Here is a 14,549-nt window from a genome sequence, read left to right as displayed (position 1 = left end):
TGAAAAAACACTTGACAGCTGAATGGCACATGTTGATTTGTGTTTCGGTTTTTACTGCATGATTGTTTATAACACCCCCAATTCAGGGACAGATTTACTAACGGTTTGCGCCAGCGCAAACCCACTTGGGACGTTAAAACAGTACGGTTGGGATTTAGTGAAGATACGCAGTGAAAAGTTAGCGCTAGAAAGGCGTTAACGCAGTTAAGTTTGTTAGTGGTCATACTGCACACGCATCGGTAGGAGTTCCCCTTCAAAGCGCAACATATGGGGGGGGGGGGGGAGTTTTTAAATGAATCATGCGACGTGATGTGCTACTGTACGTTGTAGGAAATTTACTGAAAATTACGCCATTATTTAAGGCCAGAAAAAGCTTTCTTAATTCGCTCTGTCATTGGTAGACTGAGTCGGTCGTTATTTACAGACTGCGTCTGTGTTAATAAAGTAGCGTATTTTTAGAAGATCACCCGCAGAACTCCCCACTCAGATTAATTGGCGCTGTTCTTTTGATTGCGTCCTCCCGCTAATTTGCCCTGCTTAGTAAATCTGGCCCCAAAATTTCTAGACTTTTAATAAGTTCATATAAATGTAAAAGAAACACTTCTTTTCAATTGCATCACACCATTTGTGGTGTGATAAAACCCAGAAAGTAATCTCAAAAGTTAAATCAAAGGAATGGGGAAATATTTTTATAAACATAAAATATTTATTGTTAATTTAATAATTCTCTCAACAGTAGTTGTGGCTGATGTGTTCTTCGGAATTATCTAGACCTCTATGAAGTACTAAGAAGAGAGAAATCGCCGGGTACACTAATAACACTTAATTAATACGGCATGTTTAAACAGAATGATTTGCACACAGTGTTGTATAATTCAGATAAACAGGGTTGAAGCCACCGGAGAGCTTCTCTCTTGTATGTCTCTGCATAGCGAGGAGTGCCGCACAGCGGGGAAATGTCTCCATCTAGCGACGGACGTGCACCGTGAAATAATTCAGATACCTGACGTTGCCGTTAAACGTTACGGATGCTTTCTAAAGTCTGATAGAAACACCACCACAAAAATAGAGTCCCGTGTGATGACTCATATATATGACAATCTTTAAGGGCCTTTGTTTCGAACAATTTTATTTCCATTTCAGTACAAACAAACAGAACAAAATAGGTATGGGAAATACTTTAGATCAATTCTTTCGGACTGACTTTTTTTCGTTGGTTGATGCATATGGATTCGGTGCCATTTGGAAGATGGTAGCAGCCAGGGAAGGGGTGTTCTGGGGGAGAGGTGCGTTTATTCTGGCACAGTCTCACCCAGCCACTTTAGGTAAGGTGGGTTTCCCTGCTCGATGGGCAGGCTGATCACCTCTGCCACCTCATAGGGGTGATTCGACCTGCAGTCAAAAAAGGCAACATATCTGCCTCATTGACAGCATTTAGTCTGCGGGATTCTCAACAACCAGGCAGGAAGGAAGCACACGCTATATTTTACATAAATAACAGCATGTTAAGATCTTGTTTATTTACACACCCGCAGTGGGAGGTAAAAACTGAAGAGCGACTCATTTTCAAGGGGAGGTTTGAGCACGTCTAAAATAAATCTTAAAATGAATAATTTATAAGCATTTAGTGTCCAATTGTGCATACTTAACCCATAAGGAGATAGCTATTTTCTACTTACCTTACATATTCTGCCAGGGCTGAAACTTTCGAACTTCTGGTTTTAATCATCTGGCATGGATTAAAATCACACCACAGTACCACAATGTCAGTAATTCATTACGGAGGCTACACGTATAAAGTATTTTTAACATTTCAGGCCAAAAACCTTACTGAACTCAACTATGCTCAAAAGACTATTATATTACAGCCAACCATATTCACTTGGGCTTTTAACATACTCCTAATATATTTTACAATGTCAGTTAATCAAATATTTATAGACTGAGATTAAAAGTAGAATTTCACAAGTCTGTAACAAGCATTTCACATCAAATTAACAGTAAATGATTTTGCCATTGTATTGCTGTTGGGGACAACTTGCCCATTTCTTGGTTACTACACCAACTACAACAATGAATCTCCAAAGGTTAGCCAATGCAACTCATAGAAGCTGTGTGTGTGTGTGTGTGTGTACGTGCGTGCGTGTGTATGCGTGCGTGCGTCTGTGTGTGTGTGTGTTTGTGCACGCGGCCTGTGTGACAGGACATAGGACATATTACTCCTGTGACCATCTTTACAATTATCTGCCACAGTAGCCCTTCTGCAGCTTTGTACCAGACAGGATAACCTTCATGTAATGTTGTGAAAACGCGCTACACAAAAATAAATTTGTTGTTGTTGTTGTTCATTCAAAGCCTACATTGATAAGTCCTGGTCGCCCAACACCTTGACAGCAATTCATGGTTTTTCCCTCCTCAGACCTCTCACAGTAGGAATTCACCATGGCCGACCATAAACATCACATTGCCGTTTCTGAGATGCTCTGGCCCAGTTGTCTGACCATAATGATTCAGCCGTTGTCAGAATCACTCAGATCTTTACCCCTGTCCATTTCTGCGTTCAACATGTCGACTTCAAGTAGGCTACGGAATGTTAGCTTGACATCTAATATATCTCAGAGCTTGACACATTTATTAGTCAGCATTATTCGCTTCAAATGGGGGTGGTCGCAAAGGTTTGGCTCATCATTGTATTTAGACACACAGACATTCACACGTATAAATTTTAACAAGCTCTTCACAAGGTGAGCAATGCACGCCAGGAACAAAGACACTCACCAGCAAGACCTCACTGTCCTCCTCAATCTTCCCCTGCCACTCGTACCTGGAAGATAACAGGCAGAGCTCAGCCTTTAGGTTGCCGGCCAGTAGCGGATCTTCACACCACACTGCATTGGTGCAATTCACACTTACACGGATGTGATCTTGGGCACAATGTTAACACAGGCTGCTAGTTTCTTCTCCACCATGCCTCTGTGGAGACAGCATCACACCATGAACACGGGGAAGTAAGCACACTTATATATCAGGTTTGCCTAAAGCAACCAGTATTTTAGTGAATCAATTCAGGTTAATCATCTTCTTCAAGGGTACTATAATGAGCAGCCCTCATTGCACATGAGCAAACAAGCTTCTGGTCTGTATCTATGAACCATCTACTGCCTCTTTCCACTTCTGCTTTAGGTATAATTCTTAACCATCATTTCGTCCGGCCTCTTCTGTTTTCTGCTCAGCACATATGGTGCAGACCTCATTCTCAACGGATAATAACTAGACATCTGATTTCGACAGGATTCAAAAAAAGCTACACTCATTCTGTCTCTAAGGACTAACCGGGATTTTGGTTTCCGATACACTCTCAAAATTTATGAAGCCTTATTTTTGAAAACATTTTCTTTTAATTTTCATTCACTGTCCCCAGATCTCATCACTCCATTTAGTCAGTCAGAAACCCCCACCTGTAAATCCCAATTTTTCAATGTGTTACCAAAAATTCTCTATAAAAGAAGAACTGTTGCTTTAAAGGTGAAAGGTTGTTCAGAAACTCGTTTTATAATAACTGTTTATAATTCTTACTCCTTGTGTTGGTAAACCCATTGTTTTAAGAATATATCAACAGCCAGATATCGTCGCTAGGTTTGAAATTGTTACCTGGCCAGATCTTTGGCCACCTGCTCATTAGGACAGGTGACAAAAGCAGCAGAATGTGTGCCAGACGAATATGTTTCCGACGCCATTGAGAATGCTCGCAGTCCCACAGTTCTCAGCAGCGGGAGCATCAATGCACCCAACGCTACTGTCTGGATGTGCAATGGACACAGAAATAATGATCACGATTGGTTCACAGCCTTCGTTGAAACCCCAACTGAAAATGTCAAGTTACCCAAACACACTTGTAAAGCAGGCAAGGGAAGACATTATTTGCTTTTTAACAAGACGCACAAATGTTTACAACACAGATGCTTTAACTTAGAAACAGTTTACATTTTGCACTGTTTAAATTTGCATAACATTATAGCTAATGAAGAGATTCAATTTAATGTTTGATGTGAATTAAGACACAATCAGTGCACCTTGAGCTTAAGTTGCTGCTTATGAGATACTGAAAAATTGCTGTTGAAATCTAAATACTGTGCAATTCAAGATACATGAAGATGACCAAAGTGAATTAAACTCTAATTTCCATCCTTTACAGTAAAATCTGGGTGCATTTAAAATAACTGAGGGAGTACAATCGCTCCTGAAGTTGCACATTATGAATCTGAGGTGCTACGCAGTTAGACACCCATGTAAACCTGGGCCCAGTACACACCAACTCAGCCTAAACATACAGGCAAAATTGCATGCACTGTAATTCCATACATTTGCTTGAAAAGCGTTTGCCTTTATTATAGTCCGGGTATTTGTTTATAGTAACTTACCACAAAGACGGTTCTTAAGTTTGTGTTTTTCAGTCCCTCTACACTGTTGAGTCCAAAGCGCATTGCCTATATAGAGAACACTATTATTAATATTACAGATGGTGTGTGTGTGTGTGTGTGTGTGTGTGTAACATTCTATGCTGGGTGCATGTGTCATGGTGGTTGTTCTTCGGCGATATGGGGTTAAATTATAATCCTATTATTAAGAAAATAAGAACATGAATAAGTTCATTTCTCCGACGGCAATTTAAAATAACAGAATCCAATTATCTGATACATGAAGCAAGACTGAAATCAATATTTGTTTTCAAATTTATTTTGAGGCACGATAATGGAAACCTAAAGTACATTAAACGGCATTTCTACAAGCATCTTAACTACATCAAAGGACTTCAATAATAACTGTCAACAGTTTCGTCTGAGCAGTTGGAAAAGCTGCATAAAAGCTTAATGTTAAACAAGGGGGTGTGGGCTGGGCTCGCGCCCGCTGAATGTATCAGGCAACTACCCATAGTGTTGCTACGTTAGTTTAACTGGAATATCTGTTGGTGTAAAACTAACACCACCAAATTAAAAAACACGGGGGTATAACAAAACAGCAATAACAACAATGCATACGCAAAAACAGCAGACAGAATGAAGCGGCAACAATCGCACTACGGCCCTTTACCGTCCACCCTTCTCGTTTGTGCAGAAGTTTCAGCCCCAGCTTCCTGCCGTAAAGCGTATTGTTTGCGACATTTGGTTTGTTTCCTAATTAATTGTATATTTTTATTGAAACAACATTGGCCACAGATAATATGTCTATTTACGATAATTGAATATATCTATAATATATTTAATATGGTAATTTTACAGTCTCTTTCTCTTTGTCACTGGTAAAGGCGGTCTGTGACATCACGGCCGGAAACGGATTCTGCTTTACGGCTTTTCCGCCGGCGAGTTTCCAAATTTCTCATACTGGAAGTCGTGGATTTAAAAATTATAAATCCAATAGTCATCCGTAACATCCAATAATACTTTAAGGTAATAAATACGGATATATGTGTGTGAGGGGTATTGGGTAATGTAGAATGTGTCATTTACGTACATTTTTTTTGCATTTGTGTTGTTTGGTCTCTTTTTGTCTTATCTGCTTGACGTTTCGGCAAGTCGCTTCAAAATTGCAATTCTGAACGGTTATTGTAAGTTTTAATTTATGCCGAAGACACAGATGGGAAGTGATTCTGATTTTATGTAGTAGTTTAATTAGGCTGTTTAACCGTAAATATCACGTTTGTTGACTGAATGTAGAGAATGACGTAGTGTAACTAAATTGCTGTGTTTTAGCTGGCATCTATAGATTAAGTTGGCAAATGTGAAACTGTAGTGTCTGCTGTATCAGCATTTTGGATATTAAGTAGAGGCGTTAGTATGATAAATGTCTTAATGCTAAAAGATGCGACCTATTTCTGAGTCCAGTAATAGGCCTCGTTGACTCGTGTAAATGTTTTAATTTGCAGAAACGAATAAAAGCTGTCCAAATTTTTACGGGAAACCAACTATTTGTAATGCGGACGTAAACGTTTTTTGAATTTGCATGTTCATCGTTTCTACTGCCGTTTTTTTTTACCGGCGTTGGGATGCAGCTTAATTCTGCAGGAGTCGCGGTCGTTTCCATGGCTAAGCTGTTTAACCTGTTTCTGTAACGTTATGCCCTGTTGCCGAAAATGTGTAAATGCATGGCATTCCCAGTCAGTTGGTTAGGTTGGGGATTTAAGCCGTTTGCATTAATTCCGTATTCATTGGTCACGGTGTATCATGCGTTTGAAACTGCATTTGCATGATGTGTCTCCAAAGTTACTGCCATTCCGTGTTAAACACCGTATGTTAGTAAGCGATCGTGATCACCCTCAGTGTTGGCATGAATATTTGGCTGTTTCCCGTGGTCTGTGATGACTAGTCCACTGCGCAAGCTGACTTATGCCTTGGGCATGGTTGGAGATAGCAGTGCTGAGCATCGTCTGAGACCATCAGGAAAGCGCAGGCTGATTATGCTTTTTTTTTTTTGGGAACATTGCATATGAATCGATGAGGAAATAAAGTAACTGTACTACCTTCATTCCCCACAGGCTATGGCGAAATTCCACGCCCCTGTCATCCAGGACAACCCCCATGGCTGGGGTCCCTGTGCAGTCCCAGAGAAGTTTAAAGACATGCCCTACCAGCCCTTCAGCAAGGGGGACCGGCTGGGCAAGGTGGGTAGGAGCGTGCCTTAAGCTGCCCGTGACTGTGGCAGGCGACTTGCACTGCCCCTGTGATTCTGTGACATCCTGACCTGAATTCTGCAGCTAAAAATCCCTGGATGGCATTTCCTGTAAAATTCATCCTAAAACATTTGTCTGTGCAATAACATATCTAGCTATATATGGGGAAAGTTAAGCTGATTTTAAGGTCCAATCAACAGGCCATAGTAATGATGTAGTTTGTCAATAATTTTAATATGTGCTAATAGGCGTATGATTCAGTGATGTGTGGCTTAGATGTGTGTTTTGAAGTACGCTTCATTTATCATCTTCACAATTTAATATTTGATAGGTAGCTGATTGGACCGGGGCGACGTACCAGGACAAGAGATACACAAGTGAGTTAAAATGGTTATAGACATACAAAATTTAATCCAGCTTTCTGTTGGATTGATTTAAAAAAATAAATAAATAAATATATATATATATATATATATATATATATATATATATATATATACATACACACACACACACACACACACACACACACTTAAGAGAAGTATCTGGTGAAGTCCATTGCAGTCTAAGTCTAATAACTGTCAACAGTTTCGTTTGAGCAGTTGGAAAAGCTGCATAAAAGCTTAATGTTAAACAAGGGGGTGTGGGACTTAGACTAAGACTACTGGAATCACTCTGGATCACTGTGCCGACAAACTCATTGTTTTAGAAATGCATGTAGAGCCTAATATGTGTCAATGTATGTGAATAGTGACACAGGGATTTGTATCCTTCAGATAAGTATTCCTCCCAGTTTGGTGGGGGCAGCCAATATGCCTACTTCCATGAAGAGGACGAAACGAGCTTCCAGCTAGTGGACACAGCCAAGACGCAGAAGACGGCCTACCAGAGAAACCGCATGCGTTTTGCACAGGTGTGCCTGTCACCCCGAATGCCTCTTATCTCTGCGACGCATGTGTTGCCCTCGTCCCGCCCTGGAACAGGCTCAATCATGGGCGGTGGCTGTATGGAGGGCGTGGCCTGTTTGGCAGTCAAGTCTGCTCAGCTGATTGGTTGCTGTGAATGTGTTCAGTGGTTTTTGACTGACTGACTTCTGTAACCGACCAACCTTCCTTCCCCAGAGGAACTTGCGCAGAGACAAGGACCGAAGGAACATGACGCAGTTCAACATGCAGACGCTGCCCAAGAGCGCCAAGCAAAAAGAGAGGCGAGTAGGCCGGCTGGACTCGGCATGTTTATGTGGGGAGCATTACGCTCTGAACCCCTGTGCTGCCATGCCACCCCCTGCCGTCACACCAGCCCTGTTTGGTGATGGGCGGGTACAGCACCGTGTAGCTGCACCATGTACTATGTTGGCCTTTTGTTTTTCAGCCGCCTGATGATTTCCGTCAGTTCCCGCGTGTGTCTTTTTTTGGTTTACTATGTTTAAATCTGGATAAACAGTTTACCGAAACGCCAGCCTGACGTGGCACTGTACAGTTCTTCAGTACTTGGTTCTTCATAATTTTATTCGTGCCTTTTTCATAATCTGGTTAGACTTTGGGATAGAACGGAAGAGCTTTCATTTTCCTTCCAGTTTTCTGGTCTGAACCAGAGTTCTTATCTGCTTTTTCAGCTCCAGCTTTAGGCGAAAACCTAAAAGGAAAGAGGCTTGTTAAAATCTGGTATTAGTGTTGCATTGAAAATCAGCCTCATCGTGCACATTCACGAAGATTTGAGGCGGCACGCTTCCCTCGCGCTTAATGCCGTAGCAAACTAAAGTGTAAGCTGTGGTCTCTGGTACACAGCGTGGGACTGACCCCCCTCCGCCTGAACTCCTGTCCGTTTCCGTCTGCCCAGGGATCGCATGCGGCTGCAGAAGAAGTTCCAGAAGCAGTTTGGCGTCCGTCAGAAGTGGGACCAGAAGTCTCAGGTAATGAAATCGATTCTGCCATTTGTGGATTTTTGTTAGACGCCCCCCCCCTCCTGTACCTCCCCTAACACTCTAGCCTCCCTATATTTAATGCACAGCTGAAGCCCAGAGACTCATCAGTGGAGGTACGTAGCGACTGGGAGGTGAAGGAGGAGATGGACTTCCCCAGGTTGATGAAGATGAGGTACATGGAGGTGGCTGACCCCGCTGACATGTGAGTGTTGCCTTTTGGTCTCTGGAGCGCCATTAGCATCCAAACTCAACCCAACTTCAGTTTGCCTTCATTTGTGATTCTCTATCCATTGAGGTTTTGGGGGGGGGGGGGGCAGTGGGTTTGGGAAGGGAACCAGAAAGGCTATATGTAGTGTTTATTTTTTGTTCTACTTTAATAAACCTTTAATTGGCTCTGTTCCTTTTTTGCTTTACCTTAATATACCTTTAATTGGCTCTTCCTTTTTTTTGTTTTACCTTAATGTACCTTCAATCTGTGCTCCTTTGCTCATCCCCTAACCGCCCCCCCAGCGAGTGCTGTGGTGCCCTGGAGTACTACGACAAGGCCTTTGATCGAATCACCACTCGCAACGAGAAGCCCCTCAAGAGCATCAAGAGGATCTTTCACACGGTCACCACCACCGATGACCCCGTCATCCGCAAGGTAGGCCTTCCCAAAGGGTCAATTGCTTAAGGTGACTAGGTTTGAGATTTGGATGTTTAGGCTGAAGAGGCTAAAGTTGACCTCAGTGGGTTGAAATGCTGTGCCTATAATCAGATGGTCACTGGTTCAAATCCCAGGTTTTACCTGAGCAAGGCATTAAACCCCCCCCCCCCTTAAAATGTATGTCACTTTAGATAAGTGTCTGCTAAATCAGTGAAATGTAAAATCGCTTAAAAGACGATCGCATTTAGTGCTGATGTCATTCCTGGGTGTCACTGGCCCTAAGCAGGACGAGCTAAGCAGTTGTAGGGTGGGTCTCTTGGGCTGCGTCTGTTCCCATGGCGCCTGTTGCTTGTGCTGCTGCTTGACTAGTTCCTCCCTGTGCTGCTCCTGCCCCAGCTGGCAAAGACCCAGGGTAACGTTTTTGCCACCGACGCCATCCTGGCCACGCTGATGTGCTGCACGCGCTCAGTCAACTCCTGGGACATCATCGTGCAGAGAGTCGGCAACAAGCTCTTCTTCGACAAGAGGGACAACTCCGACTTCGGTGAGCCGTGCTTCTTTACGTTTATGCTCCGCTTGCTTGTGCTGTATGTGACCCAGGCAGTAAATCCATGTCTGACCTCCTGATCAATTATGATTTTAAGATTTTGAGAGGTCCTCATCCACCGCCTGTCCTGACACCAGGTCGAGGATCTTAACCTGAAATCTAAAAAAAAAAACAAAACAAATTGTCATCTTAAATTTGAATGTTGCTTCGATTGCGATAACTAAACCACACTGTGAAGATGTTTAACAGATTTTAGCAGTGCCTCTGGCTCGCTGGATCTGAGGCTGGTCAGATGTGTGTGGTTTTCCCTGAGTGAGGCTTTTCCTCCCAACACTGTCCTGGATTAGCAATCTGATCTGCTAGCGCCATTTGTCATTAAATGGTATTGAACCTGGCTCTTTGACATCTCTCATTGCTTTTTGTACCCCCCCCCTCCCAGACCTGCTCACGGTGAGCGAGACCGCCAACGAGCCCCCGCAGGATGAGGGCAACTCTTTCAACTCGCCGCGGAACTTGGCCATGGAAGCTACCTATATCAACCATAACTTCTCCCAGCAATGCCTTCGCATGGTAGGTCTCTGCTGTCATCCAGACCCAAATGGGGTTTGTTTACGCCTTTGCTTCTCAAGTCCGGTTCTAGGCTAAAACATAAACGATTCCCTAACTTCTAATCACACATAGTCCCTGTAATGTTAGTGGGCCAAACTGCACTCAATGGACTGCTAATAGATGCAACATATAGGTCTCTTATTTGTATCCGTCCATTTATCATTGACACAGTCATGCACGGTGGTGCACTCGCTCATGGGAGTTTAACTTACAAAAAAATGTTCTGAGGGCAGAAAAAAAAAAACTGCTTCAGAGAGGATAACCAATCAGGTTGTAGAGAACTTGGATCCAAGTAACTAGACGAGGCAAGACCAAGCAATCAGATGTCTTAGTCCCGTCTCCTCTGCAGCCTGATCTGTTATCCTCTCTGAACTAATCATTTTTCGTTCTGCCCTCAGAATATATTTTTCTAAATAAAACTCCCATGAGTGATGCCCTCAGGCCAGAGATATTTATCTCCGAGTTGCTAGAAAGTGCTGTGCTTGGAGAATAGTTACTTTTAAATTGCCGTTTTAGGGAGGAGAGCGGTACAAGTTCCCCAACTCAAACCCCTTTGTGGAAGAGGACATGGATAAGAGTGAAGTGGCTTCTGTGGCCTACAGGTGAGCCGTCCTGCCCTTCCCCGTCCTGCCCTTCCCCGGCCTGCCCCTCCCCGTCCTGCCGCTCCTCTTGCTGTAGGATTGTGTGCGTCATTTTAACTGGGTGGCTGCTGATTTATTTAAACGTTCTTATTGCGTCTTTTGGTCGCTTCGGCTCATGGGGCTCAGGAGGAATTCAGCCTCTTGGTCACAAAGTCCTGCTTCTAGCCATTCCCATTCCTCGGCCGCGCGCCATTCCGGCGCTGTTCCCCCTCGGCCGCGCGCCATTCCGGCGCCATTCCCATTCCTCGGCCATGCAGCATTCCGGCGCCATTCCCATTCCTCGGTCGTGTGGCATTCCGGCGCCATTCCCATTCCTCGGTCGTGTGGCATTCCGGCGCCATTCCCATTCCTCGGCCGCGCGGCATTCCGGCGCCATTCCCCATTCCTCGGCCGCGCGCAGATGCAGTGCTCGTTTCTCCGCAGGTACCGCCGGTGGAAGCTGGGCGACGACATCGACCTGATAGTGCGCTGCGAGCACGATGGCGTGATGACAGGGGCCAGCGGGGAGGTGTCCTTCATTAACATCAAGACCTTGAACGAGTGGGATTCCAGGGTAAGAGGAAGCAAAGCTGAGTGTCTGTTGTCCCTCCCTGTCAGTCACAGCATCCATCCATCGATTAATTTCAGAGTCAGCACCACTGGTGTATCAGACAGGCGGAAGAACAAACAAGATAATATTACCTAGTAATGCTTTTATGTTAAACATTCATGAAAGTCAGTTTGAAGGATTCTCTGAATATACTGTCCCTTGTCTTAAGACTTGTTTCTATGCATAGTTCACTGTTATGGATGACAGTATATGGCTGTGTTTTTCATGTATATATAAATAATTTAATTAATGTAAATTAGTTTAATATAAATACAAGTAACTCTGCATGATAATGGGAATTACAGAGATGCTTGGGGGGATGTCATGTTTGTTTTGTTTGTTACAGTTGGGCTCTTGTACTTGTGGACGGACCTGGGGGTCAGATAGACCCGTGTTGTTACTCAGCCCAGGATGGGCACGATCTGTCCTTCCAGGGTCGTTTTATTACAAATGGAAAAGTACCTTTGTTTTTTAATGATAGTTTTTAAAATTTGCTCCTTTTGAAAAGGGAATTTTGAAAGTGTGTTTGACCTTTATTGGGAAGGAGACAGGAACCGTACATGGTCCCAAGTCGATGGGAAGTCCTCTCAAAGGAGTGTGTGTTTGTGTTTCTGGAGTGTCCCTGCCAATTGGATGCTTGTATTCCTCACCCCCCCCCCCCCAGTACTGCAATGGCGTGGACTGGCGCCAGAAACTGGACTCCCAGAGGGGGGCCGTTCTGGCCACAGAGCTGAAGAACAACAGCTACAAGCTGGCCCGCTGGACCTGCTGCGCCATACTGGCCGGCTCCGAGTACCTCAAGCTGGGGTGAGATATCATGGGGGGGGAGCATAGGGGAATCGGGGGGGTAGCGGTTAGACTTGGCCACACATGACTCACGATAAGCCTAAATATTACGCAGCGTTTTTAATGTACGGACCTCCTCTGCGGATGGAGGCCATGTCTAAGGTCCAGAAGCGCATCTCAGCGGGTCAGACCTGGTGGTGGAGATTCCATGTCTGCTGAAATCGTCATGCATGGCCTTTGATGTTAGGGTGCAGGCCCCGTTCATTTATCTCTAACCACGGCACACAAACTGTAAGCTCATTTCTGCCCTCCTGGTCATTTTGTTCAACATCTTTGTGTGTCACTGGTGATTCTTCAGGGAGGGACAGAGGTTTTAGTCCGTTTGCGAGCTGCTTGTTTCTTAGCCTAAGCTTATGGGTTGAGTAGAACCATAAATAATAAAATGGTGGGGGTGGGGGGGGGGGGGAGTGGGTAAATTTTGTTCCTCTGTCCCTATTCCACATTATTCTTAGCTTTTAGTGTTTTTTTTTTTGTTTGTTTTTTTACAGAATTTAGCAAGTATTTTGAAGTAACTTGCATAATTTATGTGGGTTTAATGGAAACCACAGCAACGAAAAAACGATTACCGAAGCCTTCATACATATTCTACTCTAGCAAGTAGTAGCATTAACCTGTAGCTATAGGCCAGTCCAGTATTAATGCACGGTATGTAGTGGGGATACTGGGTCTGCGTTGGGGGTGTAAACTGAGCAGCCGGCTTCCTGCAGGTACGTGTCCCGCTACCACGTAAAGGACTCTTCGCGGCACGTGGTCCTCGGCACGCAGCAGTTCAAGCCCAACGAGTTTGCCAGCCAGATCAACCTGAGCATGGAGAACGCCTGGGGAATCCTGCGCTGCGTCATCGACATCTGCCGTAAGCTGGACGAGGGGAAGTACCTCATCCTGAAGGACCCCAACAAGGTGAGGCCGCACTGTGGCGTCCTGGCTCAGCAGATGCCTGTTGGATGTTTGGATTTCTCTGGTGCAGTGTGTTCAACAAAGTGCTGACGGGTAACTCGTCACTGTTTTAAGGCAGCTTGTTATTAACTGTTGGTCTTGACGTGGAGCCTGTAAGAGTTAAATGGATAAGTTGTGGGATTTAAGGTAGTCTAGGCTAAACTTAAGTGAACGAAGATAAAAAGGTGTTTCTCAATACCAAGAACGCAAAGATCATACTTGTGGTTTTGGCAAGACCAGTCTTGCTAACTTGCTTCCCAAGAACAAGCTTGGATTGGTCTCATTCAGGGAAGATGCAGCCGATGCGTCTTTGATGTTTGAGTAGGAGCAAGAACCACAACCAGGGCTTTTTACGGTCCTCAGTACTTCTGTTCTTGAGTGTTGGAACTGGTCATCAGGAATGGAAGATGATGTAAACGGGTACGCGAGAACACAAGAACGGTCAAGTACGCATACGGAGAAACAGCCCAATGTCCATTTAAACTGTGCTACCTTAAATCTTATAAGCTATCCGGCTTAGCAAGAAATCCAGCTTTGTAATACATGTCCGTGCTCTATTGGATTCAGTGTACCCTGAGAAAATGCTATGAGGCAACACCAGATTGTGTGCTCATGTGTCTTCTGGTCCACAGCAAGTAATCCGGGTCTACAGCCTCCCGGATGGGACCTTCAGCTCAGAGGAAGAGGAAGATGAGGAGGATGAGGAGGAGGACGAGGAGGATGAAGGTGGAGAGGGCTTTGTTATATTTTACCTACTGGAGCAGAGAGTCTTCTCTGCTTTTCTCATATATAATTGAAGCAAGTCTCTGATGCAAGTACTTCAGAAATAGGATGTAATCTTAAGACTGGTTACTCTTTCAGTTTGGTTGTGAAGTTAAGTAGGTTTGTTCACAATTCATTTTAAGCTTCAAACGTGATCGGGCTGCAGGCGGCATCACATCTCCTCACCTTTTATCTCTCTATTCCATGTCCTTCAGATGAGGAGAACTGAGAAGCGGAGACCTTCGACCAAACAAGCAAACCCCTCCGTGATTATGTAATCCTACATCAGTGGTGAAATTAAAGATTAAACAATATTTCAAGCAATTTCTGTCTTTTGTACAGAGTAAATTATCAATATCAATGGTGTGGGGTGATGATCTTA

The 14,549-nt window shown here is 44.1% G+C and overlaps 2 protein-coding genes and 1 non-coding gene across 4 annotated transcripts; 2 read left to right on the top strand and 1 right to left on the bottom strand.

Annotated features, from left to right (window-relative positions):
* Window positions 1–1,112: 1,112 nt before the first annotated feature.
* Window positions 1,113–5,222, bottom strand: LOC111859734 (protein CutA homolog). Of its 2 annotated transcripts, none has more exons than XM_023842704.2 (7): window positions 5,092–5,222; window positions 4,422–4,487; window positions 3,652–3,800; window positions 2,914–2,973; window positions 2,779–2,824; window positions 1,680–1,729; window positions 1,113–1,392 (listed from the first exon to the last, which is right to left on the bottom strand). In XM_023842704.2, the coding sequence occupies exons 2-7, from the start codon at window positions 4,482–4,484 to the stop codon at window positions 1,293–1,295; spliced, it is 468 nt and encodes a 155-aa protein (XP_023698472.1). In that variant the 5' UTR covers window positions 4,485–4,487; window positions 5,092–5,222; the 3' UTR covers window positions 1,113–1,292. The 2 variants fall into 2 exon arrangements, with proteins under 2 accessions (XP_023698472.1, XP_023698473.1); XM_023842705.2 differs by having other exon boundaries at window positions 5,040–5,139.
* An 87-nt stretch (window positions 5,223–5,309) lies between these two features.
* On the top strand, window positions 5,310–14,481 carry eif3d (eukaryotic translation initiation factor 3, subunit D). The gene is made up of 16 exons (XM_023842703.2): window positions 5,310–5,447; window positions 6,533–6,658; window positions 6,999–7,044; window positions 7,444–7,580; window positions 7,789–7,874; window positions 8,507–8,579; window positions 8,678–8,793; window positions 9,102–9,234; window positions 9,634–9,781; window positions 10,224–10,354; window positions 10,910–10,995; window positions 11,458–11,587; window positions 12,288–12,430; window positions 13,177–13,369; window positions 14,038–14,131; window positions 14,383–14,481. The coding sequence occupies exons 2-16, from the start codon at window positions 6,536–6,538 to the stop codon at window positions 14,394–14,396; spliced, it is 1,653 nt and encodes a 550-aa protein (XP_023698471.1). The 5' UTR covers window positions 5,310–5,447; window positions 6,533–6,535; the 3' UTR covers window positions 14,397–14,481.
* On the top strand, window positions 6,347–6,433 carry LOC111859740 (small Cajal body-specific RNA 18). Its single transcript, XR_002841883.1, has one exon.
* Window positions 14,482–14,549: the final 68 nt, after the last annotated feature.

The sequence above is a fragment of the Paramormyrops kingsleyae genome, chromosome 5 (assembly GCF_048594095.1).
Source record: "Paramormyrops kingsleyae isolate MSU_618 chromosome 5, PKINGS_0.4, whole genome shotgun sequence".
Lineage (NCBI taxonomy): Eukaryota > Metazoa > Chordata > Actinopteri > Osteoglossiformes > Mormyridae > Paramormyrops > Paramormyrops kingsleyae.
This window is presented reverse-complemented; position numbering and strand designations above follow the sequence as displayed.